Raw genomic sequence first — 23415 nt, 5'->3', positions numbered from 1 at the left:
TTGGTGCTTCCTCAAAGCGGAGTCTCGCAGGACGATATTTCTCGAGAAAAATAGGACGTCGCAACACTAGAATTACAGCTCATACGCTAAACACCCTTCAATGGAAACACAACGAGAACAATAAAGACGAGTGTGGAAAAGCAGAGAATAAAACTTTGAAATGAAGCCACGTAACCAATAAGAATTTATTGTCACAAGCACAATTTGTTACACAAAAATAATGGTCACATTTACACAATTTTGTACAGGTCTAGAACTCAATGTACAATGAAGAGAGAGGCTAACTAAATACCGATAGTTAAATATGTAGTCACATTGCACACAATATCATTAAAACCTACACAAAAGAACATGTACTGTGTGAAAGTAACACAAGTCGACATTAAAAAGTCACATTATTTACAATAAAGAAAGAAACAAAAAAACAAAAACAAACAAACATCAATTTGAGATCAGTTTTTTAGCAAAAAGGACTTGATGTCTGCTCGCGGTTTTCTTCATCCGTCCGTCAGAGAACATTTTACAATCCATCATGAAAAAAAGTTCCCTCACTATTAAAGTTTTATTCAGTCTCTTAAACAGTTGAAAAGATTATAAAGTAATTAAGTCGAGTAGCCAGAGCTGAAGAACATCAAATAACACGAGTAAATACTGCGACTTTGCTTGGACGTTATGGCGTTTTTTTTCCCTTTTTAATGCAGGCTGGTGAGATTAGCGGTTAGCTTCATGAAGTGCACTTTAAGCCTTAGCTTAGCATGTGTCTGCGGTGAGTTTGTTTTGTTTCGTGTGGACGCGGAACCTTCCCGTTTTCTCGTAAGATCTGTACGCCACAAAAATGCTTTACCTCACAAGTTTGACATCAGAGAGCGATGTTGGCAGCAGGTGGCGCAGGCGAGCATCGTCTTCAGAGTCAGTCAGTACGTTTACATGACAAATTATCGTCTTGGACTAAAATGAGACTTTTAAAAAACATGTAAACATGCTAATCAAACTGAAATGTCCCTTAGAATGTCTCAAAGATGGTGCAGTTCAACTACACTCAAGCTAGCCTGGGCGCTAAGCTTGTGTTCCACTGATGTGTTCCACCCGCAGATTTGGATCCACTAATAAAAAAAATAAAAAAGCAGCGAAAAACATTGCAAAATTCACATCGGTGCATTTTATGACCAACGTGGAGACCGAAATTATGCTACATCAGGATTCAACATTTTGACGTCGATAGTGAGGAATGGCGCTTGACATGCTAACAAACTAGCCACAAGCTAAATCTGTTTTGGTCTATAACAGCCAATCCACCGGGAAACCGCCTAATACTGACAAGAAGAAAGTTAGCATATCGCCACCTAGTGTAGCGGTGTTGGACGTACTTCATTTAATAAAACGATTCTCTTTTAGAAAAACACATAAAATTAGCTGCCCGCTAAAGTTGTTTTGGTCTATGATTTAATAAAACCACACCCACAATCCGCCAAATAATGACGAGATGAAAGATAGCATAGTGCCACCTTGTGTAGCGGAGTCAGACAATACTTCATTTAATAAACCAATTCCCCCCGACAGAAAAAAGGAACGGTGCACAGCATGCTAACAACTCGATGCCATGCTAATCTATTTTGGTCAACCAGAACCTGCCAAATACTGAGGAAATGAAAGCCACCTAGTGTTTTGGAGTAGGACACCCTTTATTCATTCGGTAAATGAATTCCCTGGTAAAAAAAAAAGGACACACGCTAACAACCAAAGTTGTTTTTGGTAGTAGGTCGACCAGAAACTGCCTAATACTGACGAGATGAAAGTTAGCATAGCGCCATCTAGTGTAGCGGAGTCAGAAACACTTAATTCAAAATAAATACATTTTCCGTTTACGCACTTGTTCACCGTGACGCGACGTAGCTGCTGTTGTAGCTCAACTGAAGCGCTCATGGAAACGTACTGAGTGACAGTGCAGAGGTCAGTGTGTGTGTGTGTGTGCGGTGTTGTTGACTGGCGCCCTCTACAGTCACTGCTGACACAGGTGTTCATGTCATTAAATTCGCAAAATGGCTGCTCTGAGCTTCAACAGTATAAAAGCTGTAGATTTAAGTGGTTTTGTTTTGTTTTTTATTTAGCAATTCTGCCGTTAAATTTCGTACACACTCGAGTCTGTGGACATGTCGCTATGTGATATATCGTACCTAAAAAACATTGTAGTGAGTTAATCATCAAATGGCCTGGATTAGCTTGCTAGTTAGCAAAACATAGCTAACTTGTGAGGTTCAAAGGAAACTCGAACGCGCTTAACTCCGAATGTTACCCGAAATGAAATCAGAAATCTTGACCCCAAGTTAAGAATCATGTGTACATGTTTCAAACAACATTGAGGCGAGACAACAGAGAGAGTGTTACATGGCTGTAAAATTTCTTGCGACATTACGCACAAATTTGCTCTCGTCACGATTTATTCGTGATTTGGGCCACGGTAGTTTGCCGTCTTTAAAAAGTGGGTTCGCATACGGTATAGAAATGTTTGGAAACACTGGTTAACAGTGCGTTAAAAAGGGAAATCTGATTTTTCTTTTGCAGTTGTCGTAAAACATTTCCATGCCAACAGCGAGCTCCACCAATCAGAAACGTCGCTTTTACAGCAGAGGATTGTGGGTAGCGTAGTACATCTCCTTAGGATCGTGAATTAAACACTTCTCTTCAAAACACAGTTGAAGTGAAGTGTATTTTTGAACTCGTGGCTTCAAATAACACAGTTTTACAATCTCGTAGCTTGTGCCGAGTCGACCTCGGAAATTAGAACCACGCGGCTGATCTCTACTGGACCAGTGGAAGTGTGAGGTAAGTGAATTCCTGTGGCCCCAAAACATAAATATAGATGTCAAAAAATGTCCACTTTGCTCTGTTTTCTCCGTGTGGGTGAGCGTCGTGTTCCAGAGAAACAGACACAGACACATAATCACAGTCCCTGTTGAGCAACAGCCCAGATATTTGGGGGAAACTTCACACCGAACTGAATTCCTCAGCAGATAAGTAATGATGGATTACTCACCGTGTAACTTCTATTTACAGTTCAGTGACGCGTCGACCTGACAACCGCGCGTTAGCGACCTGGCCCCGCGCCCAAACGCTGAGTGATCCAATAAAACTGAGACAATAAATAAACGCTCATCAGGCGGATTTTCCCGCTGACAGAGAGTGAATTTCTCAACATGAACTTCACATATTTAAGTTTTTGAAGTGTGATTGTTTCAGGTGCCATGATAAGAACGTGTTTTTACGATTTGTAAAGCACTCACTCACTCTGCCACACCAAAGTCCATAGAGAAAACAAGCGGTTTTAGGTCACGAGGACACAGGAGCTGCTTGCTCCACTGCTGCAAACACTTTAAAATCACGAAATAACGCACTCTTGAAGTCACTGATGGAGGCAGCAGTGGATCATTAACTCCTGTGTGCCGTGATGTACCCTACCGTTAAAAAAACAAAATACTTTTCTTCTATGAATATAACATTAAATGAATCAGCATTGTTAATGTGGTAGACGACTATTCTAGCTGCAAACGTCTGGTTTTTAATGGAATATGTACATAGGTGTATAGAGGCCCATTTCCAGTGTTCTAATGGTACATTGTGTTTGCTAATCACATTAGAAGGCTATTGGATGATTAGAAAACCCTTGTGCAATGATGTTAGCACTTGTCTTAACTCTATTTTCGATTCATTTTGAAACTCTTTTGATGAATAAAAGTGTGACTTTTAATGGACAAAAAAAAAGGTGACCCCAAACCTTTGAACGGTAGTGTTAAAAACATTGTTTTTCCTCGATGGTCTTTGGTGCATGAAAATGAGAGCTTTACAAAGCAGCAAAAATAGTAGTGCAGTCAAGCTGGAGAGGGTTTTATTATGCGTGTGTGTATTTATTTTAAGTGGCTTAAAATCACGTTTGTTTGTTTTTAAATAAGAGCCAGTGCTTTTTATGTCAGTCCCTCATAACCACATAATGTGATAATTATCACATTAATGTCATAATATGACATCGTCATGACAAATAATAGGCAAAATGACGTAAATCAATGTTTTTTTTCCCCACTTAGATGTAATTCCTATTTTTGAAAATGTGTCACGGCTGCTTTTGGACACAAACAGCTGACAGAAATGTTGTCAAATGGAGTTGGCATTCGAGTTAAACCTTCACTTATCAGGTGTAATATAGAGAGGAAGCGTAAAATCCAGCGATAATCTCTCGGGTCGCCTGTTTGCAACAGCTCGAGACAGTGAGCGTCCGTCAGAAAACAAGTACTGCATGTGTACATACTGCAGGTCACGGTGTATGTGTGTGTGTGTGTGTGTAAGTGCACATCAGCCATGTGTTGGTGATCCATTAACGTACAGCACAGGTCAAAGGTTCGAGAACAACTCCATTTTTACTGATATTTACTGGAGAAAGTGATTGAGAAAGGAGAGCAGAGAACAAATACCGGAAGCCTCCGACCAAATCTTCAAATCACAAGTGCTAAATTTCACTTGTTAAACAATCTTTTTCCCGACTGTGAACTGAAGTTTGCACGCTCCCACACCAAAGCCCGTAGAGAAAAATCACTGTTTTTAGCCTGTGGAGACATGAGAGCTGCTGCTCTATTACTAACATTTTTGTCACTAAGGTAAATCCAAACCAAGAATTTCACAAAACACCGAATTCACAAAATAACACCAGTTAACGTAGCGATGTCAGCAGCAGTGGATCAACAACGCCTGTGAGCTGTGACGGGAAAAATGCTGATTTTCTCTATGGACTTTGGTGCAGGAGAGTTTATTGTGTTATTGTGAGGGAAAATATGTTGTAAACTTAAGCAGGTGGAGATTTTATTAAGTGAGTCTGTTACAAAGTGACTAAAATCACTGTTTTTTTTTCCTTTTTCGTGAGAGCTGTGGATGCTTCCTGTTGTTCAACTGCTGCACATGGGAGTTTCACCACCTTCTTCTTCTAAAGAAAGTATTTTGCTGATTTGGGCTTTATTTTTTGTTTCCATTGGCCACTTTTGCTTTGTACCATTCAAATGTTTTCAAAGTCAAAATGAGGAACTCTTAATAAAAACAGGTTGTTCTTAAACTCTTGACCCGCGCTTTAAAAGAGAAGATGAGAGAACATGAGAGATGAATACAAACATTAGTCCAGTTCTGAGAGGAGGGAGTGATAGAAAGAGAGAGGTGGGAGGGAGGGAGGGGGTTTACTCAGAGAAGGGTGGGAACATGCCGAGGTCAGCAAAGTCCTCGATGTTGTAGTTGGCTGTTCCCTGGGTGGGATCTCCAGCCATGGGTAACATGTCCTGCAGAGACACAGGGAGGAAGGGTCAGAGGTCAGGGGTGTGCTGAGGACACGGCTCTTATCAGACAAATCACACGCACAGCAGCGTCTGTGTCTGAGGCTAAAGCCCAATTTATACTCGTAAAGTGCTCTGCGTAGGTTACGCAGAGTCCTCTGCGTCGACGCAGAGCCTGTCGAAGAGCCTCTGCGTCGTCTCCGACTGCACGAAATATTTTTTAAGTGTCCGTCACTCCGTCAAGGGACAACGGAGACGGTAAGAGCTGCGATTGGTCCTCAGGACAGGCCGAGCGAAGCTGCTCTGTGCCGGCTCACAGTGAGCACCGAGCGTCCACAGACACGGAGCTGATCCCCGCCGATAACGTCGCTGCCAAACTATAAATACGTCATATCTTAACACACACGGCACATGTTTAGACTCTAAATGGCCAATTTCTCGCCTCAAATTATCTTAAAACTGCGTTCCGTCACACAGAAAAGTGAGAAACGGCCACTGTTTCAACAACAACAGTCTTTCTCTCTCTTTCTTTCTCGGACGCCATTGCTCACTGTAGCCAGAAGCACAACAACCTTGCGCAGCGACCCCTACTGATCGGGCAGGAAATTGCAACGCGTGACGCAGTCGGATAACGCATACGCAGTCGGAGATGTATAATGTGGCCTTAAATCCTCACAACGCCTATAGCTAAAGCTGCTCCTCATACTAATTTACAGACAATTTTTGAACAGATAAACAAATCATTTAATTTCATGCATCATTTGTCTGGGGGCACAAAAATATCTCCAGTGACCCATGTGTGAGAAGGACAACTAAAAAGACCTGGTTTTATGGTTAGGGTTAGAATTCAGTTTAGGTTCTTTGTGTCCTCACTAGGAACAAGTATGTGTGTGTGTGTGTGTGTGTGTGTGTGTGTGTGTGGGTGTGTGTGTGTGTTACCTGGAAGACTTCTGTCTGGCTGGGGTTTGGGTGTGTGTGTTGTTCCCCGGCCTGCTGAGAGTGATGCTGATTCTGCCACTGGGACCAGACCTCACTGGGACGACCCTGGAACTGGGCTCCGCTCTGACTGCTCTCCCCCGACACATCTGCACACACACACACACACACACACACACACACACACACACACACACACACACACAGATTAAGAGAGGAAGATCTTCTCCACCTGATCGACTGCTGTTATTATTTCTCACAACCATGATTCACTGAGCTTCAGTCAAAGTTTGAATTGGCAATTGCATCACAAAGACGCCAGTGTAAAAAATACAGAGATCACAAACAGTCTCTGTGTGTGTTTTTGCTTCAGTCTAATGTTCCTCTCTCCACCCCCAAAAGTGTCAAAAGTGTGCGTGCACGCACGTGCTGGCTGGTCTGTGCACACACACAGCTTAGTTTTCTCTGACTGGCAGCTGTCTGAACTGCTCGTGGTTGTTTAATATGTGCTACACTGCGCGGTCGTAGGTTGCGTGTGCAGTCATATTTGCTTGTGATGTTGGACCGACGATTGGACAACCGAGCAACGACATTGAATGCAACACAACCGGCTCAGTTTGTACGTTTGCTCAACTTTGTACGTGAATTAGTCCTGGGCACGTTAACACGTTAACATCGTTTAACAGGCATCAATGTTAAGGCACGGATTCTTGATGACTGACCAGGAAAAGACACTTGTGACGTCATGTGTATGTGAGTCCCGATTGTAAAAATGATAATTTAAAGTGACACTGCGTAGTATTTATGGGTTTATATGACCCAAAATCCACTTTTTTATACATATTATGTGCTCCTGCATTGTCTAGTCGCTGTATAATAGTTTTTGTTTCATTTTCGTAGTGTTTCAAAAAGTCATGTAAAATAACATGGTCGAGGGCCGCGGTTGCATAGCCACTGTTAGCAGCGAGACGCCATGTTTCTACGGGAGCCTGTAAGGACAAACCCGAGAGAACAAATCAAGCGTCGCTTTACTTGTAGCGGAAGCCCCGCCTCCACTGACGGAGCAGGAAGTCTGAGGTATAAAGAGTGTGGAAAAGTACTGGTCAGCTGGAGAGAGCGCCGAGACGAGGCCGAGAGCGGATCTTTTTATGCGTTTAGAATGGAGGACCACACGTATTTTACAGCGATATACAAAAGACACACTTACACATCTGAATAAATACTAGAACCTCATCCGCTGACACTGAGAAAGACAAAGAGGACGACATTTGACCGGCTGAGGACACCTTAGCGCTCGGGGAAGGGAGGGGGTGAGCAGAGGAGCAGTTCGTTGTTGTAAATTTCAGCCTCTCCTCTAGATGTCACTATAAAATACTTACTTAACCTAAAAAAGTATTGCTAAACTTTAAAAACATAGGCACACACACACAGTACCCAGGTACGCTGGTTATTTGTAGCGCTGCCATTTTCGTTTAATAAACAGAGCGCTCCAGTTCGCCTGTAGGCGCGCTAACTGCGCTAAAAGAGCTAACGCAGCTAACTGGTAAACGGTGCCTGAACTCCAGTGCCTCCGTCACGCGCGTCGTCTCCCGTTCAGTCGTCATGGACACGCATCGTGCGCAAACACTGACGCCGTTAACGCGTTAACGTGCCCAGCAATGACGAGACTAGACTGTGAGTCTAGCTCCACCCGTACTAACCACACCATTACTCTGGTACCTCAAGGGAAAAGTATGGAAAAAATTGACAATTGGGGGCGGTTGTTTTGTTACTATTCCTAATGGAAATGCAAAACAAAAATGTTGAATAAGAACTGTTAATAGACACAAACGCGTCTGATGCTTCTTCTTCTTCTTCACGTACGAGTTACCACAGCGACGTCTCGTGTCTCTCCGGTGTCGCATTTCTTAACCGTTTTTCCTCCAGCGAACACTCACTGAAGTCGGCTCCTGCTGCGGTTTGTACGAAACCATCACAGCAGACACATCGTCTCACACTTCTTCACCGAGACGCTGTGAGTTTGACGATTTATTTATTTATTTGTTTTTTAACATTTGGAGGACACTCAAGTGCTAAACTGTCACCGTTTTACAGACTCCAAGACAAACAGATGAGACACGAGTGGAAGTGGAAGTGTCTCTCTCATGTTGGCAGACGAGTGGGTGATTGTTCCGCATTTGAACGCGACTTAAATCTCGACATAAATCTCCGTCCGACGCGTGCGTTTCATGTGCTGCCAGCTGACGACAGCCTGGAGGCTTCGCTCGCTCTTCATCTCACGCCTAACACAACAAATACGAAATGTGAAACGACACAGCAAATGTTTCTGTAGGCAAACGAGAAAATAATGTGCTCGCATGACAAATATGGATTATTAAACTATTTTTTTTCTAATTTCAGCTTCTTAAATGTGAATATTTTCTGGTTTTCTTTGCTCCATGAAATCTAAAAATGAATCAGTTTGGTTTGTGGACAAAACAAGACATTTGAAAACATATAGACTCCTTTATTTCGGCTGCATTTTGTTTTGTTTCAACAGCATCCACTGCCAGCTCCTGTTTGTTGTTGTTACTCCATCCTTTCACTCCTTAAATGTAAAATAAACTCTTTATTTGAATAAACGTACACCTTGTTCTTACGTCGCTTAACGACCTGCGTTGTAACCATGACGTGTCCTGGCACTTTAACACAGAGTGGACACAAACATTTAGAGCGTTTATCTTTTAATTGTGTGTATGACAAGTTTAAAACAAAACAAAACCCTGTGTAAAACTGCTGCAGCTCCATAAAGCAGGCGACAAATGAAACATTGACTACAATAAACAATAAGGATTTCTGTGGTTTTGGAAATGTCGTTTTTTTAGACATTTGAATGAAGAAATGCTACATATTATCACTTTAATCACATTACTTTTTATCAAAATGATCATCAATATCATCTGATTTTAAACTTGTTAAGTTTTAAGATAATTACTCTACAGTTTGCTCTTTCAGATTAATAAATCCTGTATTTATATCATGTTTTTGTTATTTTTTTGGGGATAATAAAGACATTATTTGCCTGTAGTTTGTTTATCACAGGTTTAACGTTATATAAAAATGTTAAAGGGGACATATTATGCAATTTTTTTTTAACCATTTTAGTACTTATATTTAGGGAAAAAGATGACTCAGTCATGTTTTTGTGGTCCGCCTCAGTCTAAGTATAGGAGATAAAACGTGACTTGTATCTGACGTAAGAGTTGGAATTGTTCTCTCACAGAGTGCAGGCGAGGGCAATAGAATTCGGAAGAGTGGAAGTCGGCTAAGTGTTCTATTCTTGGCTGCACAGTGCAGCACAGAGTTCTACACAAACTTCCAGCCTCAGAGGATTTACGTGTAAGTGGATACATTTTATATATGACGGCAAAGTGCCGGCTAGATTCTGCAAATGGTGGCTTTTCCAAATGCTAACTGCTGTTAGCTGCCGGAGCCTCAGTGACGCCGACGTAGTTTGCTGTGTCTCATTTGCATTTAAAGAGACAGACACTCAAAACTGAGCGTTCTGAACAGGGCTGTTTTGGCAGAGTGATTGAACTGCTGTGGTGCTTCATCCTTAAGGTCTTTTGACCAAAGCATGTCACAGACATGTTCATTAGGACACCAGGGAACTAGGTTAACTTGGAGAAATAGGGTATAATACGAGTCCTTTAAATTCTTCTGTGAGTTTGAAACACAGCAGCGTTTCAACTGCCCCCCCCTCCCCATTATGAAGACACACTGTGTGGAGAGAATATCAGGTAGAGAGGTTGTTACAGATGAACACACTGGCCACGTCATTATTACAGCATGTGCTGCCCCGTTAAACTCCTGACCCGTCAGACGAGGTGTGCAGGTCTCCATGAGGATAGCTGATTTAAGGAAAACCTCGGCCTGAGTCCACATGGTTCTCTCTCCAGTGAGAGTCTGTGTCCTGAAATATCCTTCAGTGTTAAATGAGGAGGCGACGTCTTACGTGATGCTGTAAAAAGAGATTTATGAGCTCGGAGAGATTACGCGACCTCCCCGATGCTACAGCGCTGGAGGAAAAACAGCGGTTTTCTCGGAAGGATGTTCAGTGTAGTTTGTTCAATGATGAAATTATTTAATATCTCGTGCACACACACGCAACGATCCATATCTTGACAGAAATCTGAATCTGAAACGGTTTATTAATCCCTGAGGGGAAATTGTGTTTCGTTAAATCTACTCTGACCAAGAAAAGAAAAATAACAGACACATTACTGTAAAAATGATATATATACTTAAATACAAATAGTTACATCTGTGTCACAGTATGTTGAGAACTGATTAAATTAAATTAAATACCATTATACAGTATAAAAACAGGGTTAAAGTGTTAAAGTCTTAAGTCACGTTGAAATCTGAATATGCACAGTGTAAATACAGCAGCTGGTACATTACTTATACTATAAGAATTACATTTAAATTTATGTAGATTATGTGCACAAAATGTAAAATAAATAACACTTTTTGGGGACTTAATTTAGGCCGTACGCCTTAACTGCCTCTCTGTTATCTCAGACAAACAAAATCACTTCTTAAAAACTCACGCCTTTCTTTAAATATGACATATTTATGAAGTTCAAACTGGGTTTTATTGTTTTAAACGGCAGTTTACTGAGTTTTACAGATTTTGTTGTTCTTTGGTTTGTGTTTTTGTATTTTCAAGGGAAAACATTGTTTTAGAAGGACCTACCACACACACCAATAAATACGTGGCATTATTATTATTGTTCTGATGAAGTTCTGTGGCAACGTTACAGCGCCACATACAGCTCTGACGTATGTACTGCTACATTAACAGTCATTTTGGGGAGTTTCGAAGAATAAGCATTGACCGATTATCGTTGATCAATCAGACGATTATTACAAAGCTCTTACACTCTTACCTTCTCAGAAACTTGTTGCTAAATCACTAAAACGTAGAATTTTTTAAAATCCAAAATGTTATTTCCTCGTCTTTCGATGAAATGCTTCATTTCGTTAATATTTTTTATTGAAAATGCTGCATATAATGAAAATGTAGACCATGAGTGTTGTTCCACACTAACTTAGTGGTTCCTTAACTAAGTGAAGCAGGTTCTTTTATTTATTAGTTATAAAAGTTATCAGATGGAGGGAAAACAAGAAAATCAGCTCAATATATTATATAAAGTTATCATTATACAGACTTACTATGCATGTAAAGCTGTTGTAAGAGTATTTTAAAGGAGTTTTAAAGTTACTCTAAATACATTACAACCCTTGAACACCAAGTGCATCGACGACGCTACGTAAGCATTATCGTAATTCCACGATGGTTTGTGCTATTGGAAAAAACGGTTTCTGAAAGCTAAGAACTTCAAAGCCAATCTGTGGTCATTATGGTCATTTCACTGACACGGATACAGGAAGCCGACTGAATCAGATACTATTGAGAAGATGTTCTGTTCAAAGAGTTTTTTTTCCCGAAATAAAATTCTTTTTTTGTTGTTTTTCTTGACTTTAATCTGTTAATACACTCTTTTAATATGGAGTAAACTGTAAATAACGGCCTTTTATGGGTACAGCGAACAGAAAAAGGCCAGGCTTTGGTGGTAAAGGGTTACAACTAAGCAGACTGAGTTGCAGAGGAAACTTCTCACAGTGAAACACTCAAATCTATGCAGATACAGACAAAAGACAAATGAGGCAGCGCTGAAGACAGAAGAGACGCACACAAAAAAAGTAATTAAACCAAACATGAGGGAGGACGGTCGTGTAAACATGAAGAGGGGAAGAAGAAAAAAAACTGCAAGAGATAAGAGACAACAGCAGCTCATCGTCGACGAGCAACAACAGAGAGAAATGAGCAACACTGTGTTCCTCCTTCATAACAATGTGACACGTAAACAAATCAGAGCGAGAGCGGGAAAAAAGAAGAACAAATAAACGAGAGAGAGAGAGAGAGAGAGAGAGAAAGAGCGAGAGATAATCCATTTGGATAATGTGTGTTTCCATTAAAAGGCCATCAACTAGTAGCAAAGTGGACATGCTTTATTCCTGCAGCTAAGTGGACAACAAACAATAAAAGTCCTGAGCAGCTGGTTAATGAGCCATCGTTGACACACACGCACGCACGCGCACGCACACGCACACACACACACTCACACACACACACGCACGCACACCAAACAAACTTTTGCTCCTCCACTGTCCAAATTTCACTCACACTCTAGTTCGAGGAAAGAAACGATTGTTTTGGTCCTTCAGAATAAAATACCACTGCGAGAGCACCACCCTTACTTTAAATGACAGGAATCAACTCATTTGATGTGAAAAAGGGAAACGGAGGACATGGACTGAGAGATTAGATAATTTCAGGTTTAACCCTGGTTTTAGACCAAGTTAACCCTCATCATGATGGTTCTGATCTGATAAAATATAACAAATAATACAAAAACATTGCCAGGTGGGGGAAATAATCGATTCACATAGGAATCGCAATTCTAATCATCCACGATTCTGAAACTATTCACAAACTTCAAATGTCTATTAAATAATTATTTATATATATATATTTTTTTTTTAGTGTTTCTATTTTGAAAAAACACACAAAACATTAGTTTGTGTTATTTGTGTACAGTTTATTTTTGTAACTTCTGGGAGAAAAAGGCAGCTAGCAGGCAGTAAGTTTTTATTTGTTTTGAATGAATAAATGTTAACTTTTGTCTTAATTTTGCCTTTATGTGATTATCACATTATCACATTATCTTATACAAACTGTATTGTTTTGATGCCATAATTTGCCTCAACACAAATTATTATTCGATTTTGAATCGAATCGTGAGCCTAACAATCGGAATCGAATCGTGAGCCAACCAAAGATTCACATCCCTTTTGCCAGGTATTGAGCAAAGCTATTGGTTTGTCTCTTCACTCCACATTAAATGGCGGCACTGCAATCCAATTCAATACATTTTACAGAATTAAAAAGAACTTATAGTGACATTTTCTGCCATTTGTCAAGTTGCTGAGAGCAAAAATCAGCAAAAATTGTAATAATTGGCTGATTAATAGATAAAAATCAGAAAATTACCATAAAAAAAAAACAAATAGACCGATTCATCGGGCATCGACCTGATTTATCTGACTGCTTCAACACAAAACCCCCCAAAAGCAACTTATAACGCTGCCAAAGAAATATGAAGGAATGGAGTCTATATTTCAAACTTTCAAAGTGAATATCATACACGACATAAAGAAAATACAAACTAAAAAACAGAGTCAGCATTGTGAAAAACAATCAAAACCAAAAAATAGAACGAAAGAAAAGAAACATAGCTGAAAATGAGTATGAAGACGTATAATCTAATTTAATCCTATGCCTAAAGACTCTTGTACAAAGTCATGTATTGTTTGTATCCATGAAAACACGGGTTCTGTGTGGATAAAAAGCTGATACGATATTCGAGTCATGAATGAGGATTAACGCTGAAGACGTGGACTCACCAAAGGCCGTGCTGCGGTTCGTCAGTCCTGAGTACGCGTTGCCGCTCGGGGAGGAAGTGGCGGGTGACGACAGAGGACTGTAGGAGGCCGGGTCCGTCTGGTAGCTGTGGCCGGAACCAATACCGAATGGACTGGACTGGGCTTTACTGGACTGCAGAGCAACACAGACACTGGTTACACATACAGAGAAACAGTAGTCGGCTCACAGCTAATGGATTTATCTGTTTTCTGTCTTTAAAAAAAAAAAAGAAAAAAATTTAAACAGTTTTTTTGCACCAAATAATCAAGAAATCATGAAAATGTTGGGACAAAATAATATGAAGTTTTTTTTTCCATATTTAAAACAGGTTTCTGTGATTGTTCAGCTTCTTAAATGTGAATATTTTCTGGTTTCTTTGCTGCATATAACAAAGAAATCATTTGATTAAACATCATCATATTCACGTTTGAAAAACACTGATAATCTGACATTTTGTGGATCAAACGATCACTTGATTCATCGAGAGAATATTAAACAGATCAATGAATGAAGACAATATTCATTAGTTCATCTACAATTTTGTTAGTCGTGAAAAATGATCAGAAACATAACGAGGATCCAGTTTGTGCTGGTTTTTTATCACTGATTATCTGGACAGTCGCAGCCTGTGTTGTCTAAATGATCCACCACAGCTTCATGAAGATGGACTCACACAGATCATCATTCAGATGATTTTTTGAGCACCACTGTTGACATACACACATTAAACAGTTTCCTGGCTGCGTCTCCCGCCGCTCATTTCACTTGTGTTGCATGTAAACACACACAGATGTCACTCTGTCTGTTCCCGAGGACAAATTATGTTCAGTTTGACTCGACAGATGTTTCTGTTCGCTTCATCACAGGCACGAGCGATGTCTCACTCTCTGTGTAGAGCAGTGATTCTGCTCAGGTCTCTGCATTGATTTACATTCATTTGAACAGACTCAACCAAGCCTTATTACTAACCCTTGACCAGCACCAGTTAAAGGTCCTATATTATACCCTATTAACCCAAGTTAAACTAGGTCCTGCTGCCCTAATGAACATGTCTGTGTCATGCTTTAGTCAAAATATCATAAGGATGAAGCACAATAGCAGTTCAATAACTCTGCCAAAACAGCCTTTTTCAGAACGCTCGGTTTTGTGCCTGATCATTTACATGTGAATGAGACCCAGGTAAACACACATCCACTGCTTCCAGGGGAGTGTCGATCTAACTTACTATCCACAGCCATACTGTCGCCACTTATCACCTATTGTCATGCACCGTCGTCACAACCCCTGCTCCATATACCCCATAGTAATGTCCGTTTACCCGTTGTTACTGAGTTTCACCGTAATGCATAGAGTGACCACGATTTTGGCTTCTCGCGATCATAAAAACATTAAAATCGGAAAAAAAAAACGATTAATGCGCCGCGCGGCGTGTATGCAATTCCCATGCTAGAAAAAGACCCTGAACGCACCAGTGTTAATACGGCTGCAAGTGACGTGTGTGGATCAACAACACGAGGAGAGAACGTGGAAACACGACAGAAAGGCAGCCCTTGGTTGAGAAGAAATGTAGGACAACATCTACATCTTTCTGCAGTGCTTTCAAACGTGTGCTCCTATATCACCGATCCACACACGTCACTCGCTAACCGCAGGCACGTAACTGGTGCGTTCAAGGTGTCCCTCCAGCAAATGCATTTAAAAACACACACTTCCATTGATTTACTAACTTTAACATAGAACCACAATTCATAACGTAGTCCTAAACTTAACCAGTTCCTCAGAAATTAGGTTCTGCGTCATTAGGACCAGGTTCTGGTCTGATCTTATCAGAAATAAAGTGAATAATCTCCATAGTTGCCAAAAAAAATCTCTGCTCCTCTCATATCTCACACTCCTCTGACAGAAATCAGGCTGTGTGTGTGTGTGTGTGTGTGTGTGTGTGTTACCTGTCCAGAGAACGGGGGTCGGTTGCCTGACCATGCCACCTGGCCTGGGTTGAGCTGCCTGGAAATCTGAGCCAGATTCTGATTGGAGGAACCCGACGGCTGGATGTCATTCACACCAGGGACGTGGATCACAGAGGAACTGTGTGCACCAAAATATTATATTACAATATGACAGCGAACTGTAGATTGCTTAAAAAGACTAAAAAATCCCCGAAAACATGCGCTAATCTCCAACATCTAGCAAAGGAAATGTCTAAAATCTGCCGTATTTAGCGACAGCAACTGCTGAAAGCCGGCGAGCGTGAGCACAATCACGACCACGTTCAGTGACCGTGTCTCCGGTCGTGCAGGAATTATGTGAACAAATCTTTTTAATCCACCGATTCTAATGATTCACAGTTACACCCAAAACAACTGCTTCACAAGTCAAACCACGCCACGGCAGTTTCACGCAGCCGTTACTATGACGACCCAGCCTCCGTTGAGGAGGCACTATGAAACGGTGCGAGTGATTCCAAACCGAGTCGAGTAGTGCTAGAACTGTATAATGGAAGCGCACCATTAGTCAGGCAGCTAACGCTCGACTCCAGAGAAACACACACTCTCCGTGTCACACATCACCGACGCGTACCTGAAGCTTTTGCCAGAGTGTCCCTGCTGGAAAGGAGAACTCTGTGAGTAGAGCTGCTGTCCTCCAGCTGTGGAGGAGGGAACCATCATCTTCTTATCTCCCGCTGAACACACACACACACACACACACACACACACACACACACACACACACACACACACACACACACACACACACACACACACACACACACACACACACACACACACACACACACACACACACACACACACACACACAGAGTACAGTCAGCATGAAAGAAATAACAGCTGTCATGGGCACAAATCTAAACCAGCAACTATCAGGTCATGTTTTGGAGGTGCTTGTGTTGGCGAGTGTGAGTGTGTGTGTGTGTGTGAGCCGTACATCCAGAGATGCCAGTGTACATCTCAGCAAAGCGTGGGTCTCTCTCCTGAGAGAACAGGGCCTCCGTCTTGTCGATGCTCTTCCCTGCCTCGTGGACGCCGCTGCTGACGTTGGCAACAGGGACCTGAGGGTGAGAGTGAAGGAGTGAATGGGTATCATGTCATGAAATAATGACACGAGACAAAGATATAGGCTGAGATTTTGGATATTGTCACATCACGATAATGGTCTCTGTGGTGATTTGCTTTCTGTTTGAAAGGCTGGGGCATTAACAGATAATCAGATTCCTCACACTTTTCTCATTTTAAGCCTAATTAGGGACCGTGCCATGAATGGCAGGGGCCAGAGTATTATTTCTATCCGTGGCTTTGCGGTCATTTTTTTAGGGGGTTAACGTGCATCAAAACTTGGCATGGAGGTCAGGTCTGGCGAAAATGCGATATTGGTGTAGGTTCCGAAACCGTGCTTTGCTCAAGGGCTCTATAGCGCCCCCCCCCCCCAGTTGAAAACATAGGTTTCACTGAATTATCCAAAACTTGGTGGGAAGATGTTATCGACTAAAGCCCAATTTATACTTCCGTGTAAAGGGCTCTGCGTTGGTTCCGCAGAGTCCTCTGCGTCGATGCAGAGCCTGTCGAAGAGCCTTTGCGTCGTCTCCGACTGCACGAAATATTTTTTAAGTGTCCGTCACTCCGTCAAGGGACAACGGAGACGGCAAGAGCTGCGATTGGTCCTCAGGACAGGCCGAGCTAAGTTGCTCTGTGCCGGCTCACAGTGAGCACCGAGCGTCCACAGACGCGGAGCTGATCCCCGCCGATAACGCCGCTGCCAAACTATAAATACGTCATATCTTAACACACACAGCACATGTTTAGACTCTAAATGGCCAATTTCTCGCCTCAAATTATCTTTAAACTGCGTTCCGTCACACAGAAAAGTGAGAAACGGCCACTGTTTCAACAACAACAGTCTTTCTCTCTCGGACACCATTGCTCACTGTAGCCAGAAGCTAAACAAACTTGCGCAGCGACCCCTACTGATCGGGCAGGAAATTGCAGCGCGTGTCCGTCACCACGACGCAGAAGTATAAAGGCTCGAGGCGTCTCCAGATAACGCATTACGCAGTCGGAGAAGTATAATGTGGCCTTTAGACGGACAAAAAAGTCGACCGTAACCATGACCTCAACTCAACAGGAAGTCAGCCATTTTGATTTTGCCGTCCATTCTGGCCATTTGCACCCTACATACATGAGCGAACTCGTCATGCAGAATTTGACACATTCCACATATTTCAGATTGTTGCGATGTGTTTGCGTCTACAAGAGCACCCTCTGCTGGAAAGTTTGTTAATAACGTTAAAATGTCTGCTACGTTTCTAGGCTGGGAATTTATAAAATAAAAAATCTGAGACAACAGACAAGATCCTTCACTTTGAGACAGTTCCATTACCTGGGACAGGTCGTAGGCGGTCAGTCCGTCTCTCTGGTGAACCTCCAGCTCTGCCTGCTGCTGCTGTTGTAACTGCCTGAAAAACACAACACAAACACACCATCAATATCCGACACACAACTATTATACACAACTGAATTTAAAGGCGACTCATCATCACGAGATATCGGGAAAATAAATATACAGGTCGTCGCACTCCTTTGTCTGTGTTTCATTATCGAGGCTCAGGTTTTACAAACCCTCTTATTATGAGGTCGCCTGGATTTATTTTGATTTTATGGTCGTAGAATTGTGAAAACAAAAAGGTCAATGAGGGAGTTCTTCTGCTTAATTTTTTCCAAGACAACTTTCACTTTCCATATCTGGCAGTTATTCTATCATTTTAGGAATCACGGTACCGGGAAGCCGACGTCACGAACATCTGACACGGCGGTTAATCTCGTCTGTGATTGGCCGGTCGAAGTCCAGAGGTTCTACCGTAATGACAAGTATACAGCTCTATTTGTCTGCTGTCCCGTATCCATCCATCCATCCATCTTTTACCACTTTATCCTCTACATATGTATATAAATATGATGATTATCAAACAGCCTTCATTTAAAACCAGGAAAAGTCATCATGATAGAACGATATCCTAAACCTCAAACTATATCTCGTCTCATGTTGTGATACAGATAGAATAGATAGACAGATAGATTTCTTGCTCTGCTCCACGCAGAACTCGTGTGGCCGCCCTGTTCCATACAGTTTGAAAGTTTAATAATTATAATCACTTGTAAACGCAATTTTAAGCAAAGTAAATAAGTAATGGAGGATAAACGAGGGGAACACGTGAATGTGCCTTTAATGAGGCAGTGCAACAGTATAATGGATCCGAGTGCAGGAGCAAAGAGTCTGCAGTGGGAGAAAAGAAAATTTGTTCTCAAACAGGTTCTAATAGAAAGAGAGGGCATTTAAATATCAGAGCGTGGTGTGAATAAATAAAGCTCTCTGAATGAAAGAATAAAGACCGCATAGGACTTTTATAATTGCTATGTACAGAGCGTGTGCTTGTGTGGTTGCCGGCTTGAAAGGGGTTCCGACTCCCTGTGGACACAAGTAATTTACCGTCGCCCGTACACTGTGATCTCATTATGTGAGTCACTATAGTTGAGGATAAAAAGCCAGATCGGGATCGACCTCAGCTTCGGGTCCCTCTTAACCATAGGCGGCCAGAACAATGCGCACATTTCTGCCGACGCCGCACTGAGACACACATTAATGTCACGCTTCGTTAGTCAGTTAGTTAGCGCTGCTCAGAAAAGAAACACACACAGATAAGTCGGGTGTTTTTTTTTCCCCCCTAATTTAAAGGTGACGTAAGTAGTTTATAGTGCCATCTAGAGGAGAGGCTGAAATTTACAACAAAGAACTGCTCCTCTGCTCACCCCCTCCCTTCCCTGAGCGCTACGGTATCATCAGCCGGTCAAATGTCGTCCTCGTCGTCTTTCTCCGTGTCAGCAGATGAGGTTTGTGAGGCGAGGGAGAGGGCGGAGCTACCGCGGCCGTAGCAGACGAAGCGGAGAGAGTGGAGGCGGGACTTCCGCTACAAGTAAAGCGACGCTTGATTTGTTCTCTCGTGTTTGACCTTACAGGCTCCGGTAGAAACATGGCGTCTCGCTGCTAACAGTGACTATGCAACGGCGGCCCGCGACCATGTTATTTTACATGACTTTTTGAAACACTACGAAAATGAAACAAAAACTATTATACAGTGACTAGACAATGCAGGAGCACATAATATGTATAAAAAAGTGGATTTTGGGTTATATAAACCCATAAATACTACACAATGTACCTTTAACAGCTTTGGATTCATATATCGCTTTTCCATTAAACAGAGAGTGTCGTCACTGAAGAGTCACGAGCGCGATGTCCGACACAAGACTCTAACCGAACAATGCCGAACTGTAGATCAGTTAAAAATACTTTTTTTTAAATCCTGAAAACATGCGTTCATCTCCAACATAAATGTGTAAAATCTTCAGCGAGAATAAGCCTGATCAACGCAAAAAACAGGGTTCCCACACCTTAGTTGTCATCAAATTCGAGTACGTTTCAAGGACCAATTTCCTCAAATTCAAGGACCAATTGTGCTGACACACTTTAAGATGGGAGGGCAACTTGTAAGAGCCGCTTCACCCATGGCGTCCACTTTTATCTGGACCTTGGGATCTTGGTCAAAGTCAGTCTCGGTAAATTATTCTTTGGTGAGACAGAGATCTTGTAATTTTCATTTCCCAGGCATCATGTCGTCATTTTCACCTACTCAGTAGGTGGCGTCGTAACAAATAAGGGAGACATTAACCTAAATATCAACTTCACTTCTTTGTGTTTGTGGGTGCAGTTGTGGCACTTTTAGTGATGTATCCGTACAGATATCTTTTGCAATTTCTTATCCAAACAACGTCATTAACGTCATCTGCCGGGTTTGAAGCACGCAAGCGATCCCGTTCCAACATGCTGTGGAGCTGTGTGGCCAGTGCAGGGACTGGAAATCTTGTTAAAGTTGAGGGTCGCATGGATTCCACTCAATATCAGCAGATTGTGGAGAACAATGTCCAGGAATCAGTGACAAAGTTGAAGTTGTGCCGGGGCTGGATCTTTCAACAAGACAACGACCCTAAACACTGCTCAAAATCTACTAAGGCATTCATGCAGAGGAACAAATACAACATTCTGGAATGGCCATCTCAGTCCCCAGACCTGAATATTATTGAACATCTGTGGTGTGATTTAAAGTGAGCTGTCCATGCTCGGAAACCATCAAACCTGACTGAACTGGAGATGTTTTGTAAAGAAGAACGGTCCAAAAGGAAAATCAAGAACATTTACAGGGGTGCCCAAAAGCCTTTTGCATACAAATGTATACAGATATACTTTCAAGGATTTCAGGGCCCGGGGGAATCCTGTAAACCTTAAAGTCTGCTGGTGATGCATGTGTTCATCTGTCTGTATTTAACACAAAAATCACAGAGCAACATCAGTGATGCACGTGTGTCCTCCACAACCGTGTCTCATCCAGCTCCAGGTCCACAGGTGAGACACATGTACCCCAGAGGGAACGCTTGCACCGCTGGCACGAGCGCTGTGCAAACACGGCGCACCTGAGCACACACAGATGTTCACACGCCGTGCGAGCTAACCTGGCCGTGCGCTAATTCAACAGACAGCTCATTAATGTGCACTCTCAACAGCCTTACGTGCTGCACACACACACACACACAACATCACGCCAACACACGTACACAGGTATTAAATCGTGCTGCGAGAAAACCATCTGCTTCTGAACTCTGTACGTTTCTGATAAATGAGATTGTGTGTTTGTTTGTTTTTAGAAAACAGCGACATCATAAATCTAACACATACACGGTTAACTCTGTGTCTCCTGCCACCTCCGCCTGGGGGAACTGCTGGCAGAGATTCATGGAAGTGATAACCCCCCCCCCCCCCCCCCCCCCCCACACACACACACACACACACACACACACACACACACACACACACACACACACACACACACACACACACACACACACACACACACACACACACACACACACACACACACACACACACACACACACACACACACACACACACACACACACACACACACACACACACACACACACGACTGTAAGCTATTAGCTGTGTGTTTACATTAGTAATTGGTTGAGCAAATCTTAACCGCAGTTGGCGGCAGAGAGCTCACGCAGGTGGAACAGGGCAGGAAAAGTTCTACCTGGTGTCAGACCTGAGGTCATTTGCTCCACTGGAGTGTTTGCGTCGCCCACTGCTCTGTCGCATTCTAACGTTTCATGCTTAAAAAAACAGAACGAAACAATGTTTTTCTTTGTCGTTTGAGGGGGGGACATTTTTCCGTAAACACGGCATCGCTTCAGGAAAATGAACGTCTTAAATCCACATGGAACGCTGTAGACGCTGAGCATGCACGCTGTGTGCAAACTTTTTTTTTTTTATTATCTATTTAAAAAAAACTTTATTTTGAAAATATGGCAATGTATGCGAACACAGAAAAAGAGACCGAATGAAGGAAGGAAGAGCGACTAAAGGAAATAAAATAAAAGTTGCCATAAAGTAGTGCTGGGCATGTTAATATATTAACAGCATCCATGTTAACAGGGCGTAAAAGACGCGCGGGACGCCATGTTTACAGGCACTGTTTACCAGTTAGCTCTATTAGCTCCGTTAGCGCGCCTACAGTCGAACTGGAGCGGTCTGTTTATTAAACGAAAAGAGCAGCGCTACAAATAACCAGGGTACCTGTGTACTGCGTATGTGTGCCTCTGTTTTTAGTGTTTAGCGATACTTTAGAGACTCATTTTAACAAGCTTTTCCAGTCAGCCGTCATGGAAGGGCATCATGCATTACCGTGTCCAGCACTAATATAATGTGAAAAGACCAACAGGGAATGCCCCAAATATGAACATCTCTTTGTGTTTGTGGGTGCAGTTGTGGCTTTTTCAACGATACATCTCGTCGCATTTCTACCGATATGTTTTGCAATTTCTTATCCAAAAAACGTCAAAGAACAGTTATGCGATTAACCGTCACACAGACATTTCTACAGTGGACAGCTGCTTTTATTTTGCCATCCAGCCGCCACATGATCGTGCAGGCGAGACATTTTTTTGTTCTGTATATGACAGGTGTAAAACGACAGCTCGACAAGAGAAATTAATGATTCTTATCAGTCTGCACTATTTGTCTGACTTTCCTTCACCCTTCTCACCGAGCCTCTTACAGTCGCCTGAAGGCAACACTTCAACAAGGCTTCGTGCTTCGTCTCTCGCAAGACAAATACAGTCGCTGTCACTGCTAAAAGTACACACACAACAAAAATCAGCTGGTTCAATGTTACAAACAATCTACAACGCTGCACAGGCACAATAAACCTGTTTCAATTCAGTGCAAGGACATTTCTGACATTTGTTTCTTATCACGTTTTACGTGAGTTTGATGACAAAACAGCAAAAATAAAGACATAGTTTTAACTTCATTGCTGTCTGAAGTGGACACTGTTTTTGTTTCAAGATCAATCAACGTAAACTCGGTGCGATGCATCTTTTACCACAAGGCGGTAGCAGCATTAAGCATTACTAGAGCTGCAACTAACGATTATTTTCGTAATTGATTAATCTGACGATTATTTTCTCGTTTAATCGATGAATCAGTTAGTCCATAAAA

The 23415-nt window shown here is 42.1% G+C and overlaps 1 protein-coding gene across 1 annotated transcript in view; it reads right to left on the bottom strand.

Moving 5' to 3' along the window:
- Nucleotides 1-229: 229 nt before the first annotated feature.
- Nucleotides 230-23415, bottom strand: part of arnt2 (aryl-hydrocarbon receptor nuclear translocator 2) — a 72594-nt gene continuing 49408 nt past the window's right edge. The window contains exons 13-19 of the mRNA XM_083900817.1: nt 18166-18241; nt 16717-16840; nt 16351-16453; nt 15720-15858; nt 13755-13905; nt 6246-6391; nt 230-5312 (exon numbers count right to left, since the gene is read on the bottom strand). Of these exons, the coding sequence (XP_083756943.1) occupies nt 5214-5312; nt 6246-6391; nt 13755-13905; nt 15720-15858; nt 16351-16453; nt 16717-16840; nt 18166-18241 (838 nt within the window). The 3' untranslated portion in view covers nt 230-5213. The remainder of the gene's footprint in view (nt 5313-6245; nt 6392-13754; nt 13906-15719; nt 15859-16350; nt 16454-16716; nt 16841-18165; nt 18242-23415) is intronic.

The sequence above is a fragment of the Microchirus variegatus genome, assembly GCF_963457635.1.
Source record: "Microchirus variegatus genome assembly, chromosome: 14".
NCBI classification, from domain to species: Eukaryota; Metazoa; Chordata; class Actinopteri; order Pleuronectiformes; family Soleidae; genus Microchirus; species Microchirus variegatus.
Note: the sequence above shows the minus strand (reverse complement) of the source record. Positions and strands in the feature narration are given on the sequence as shown.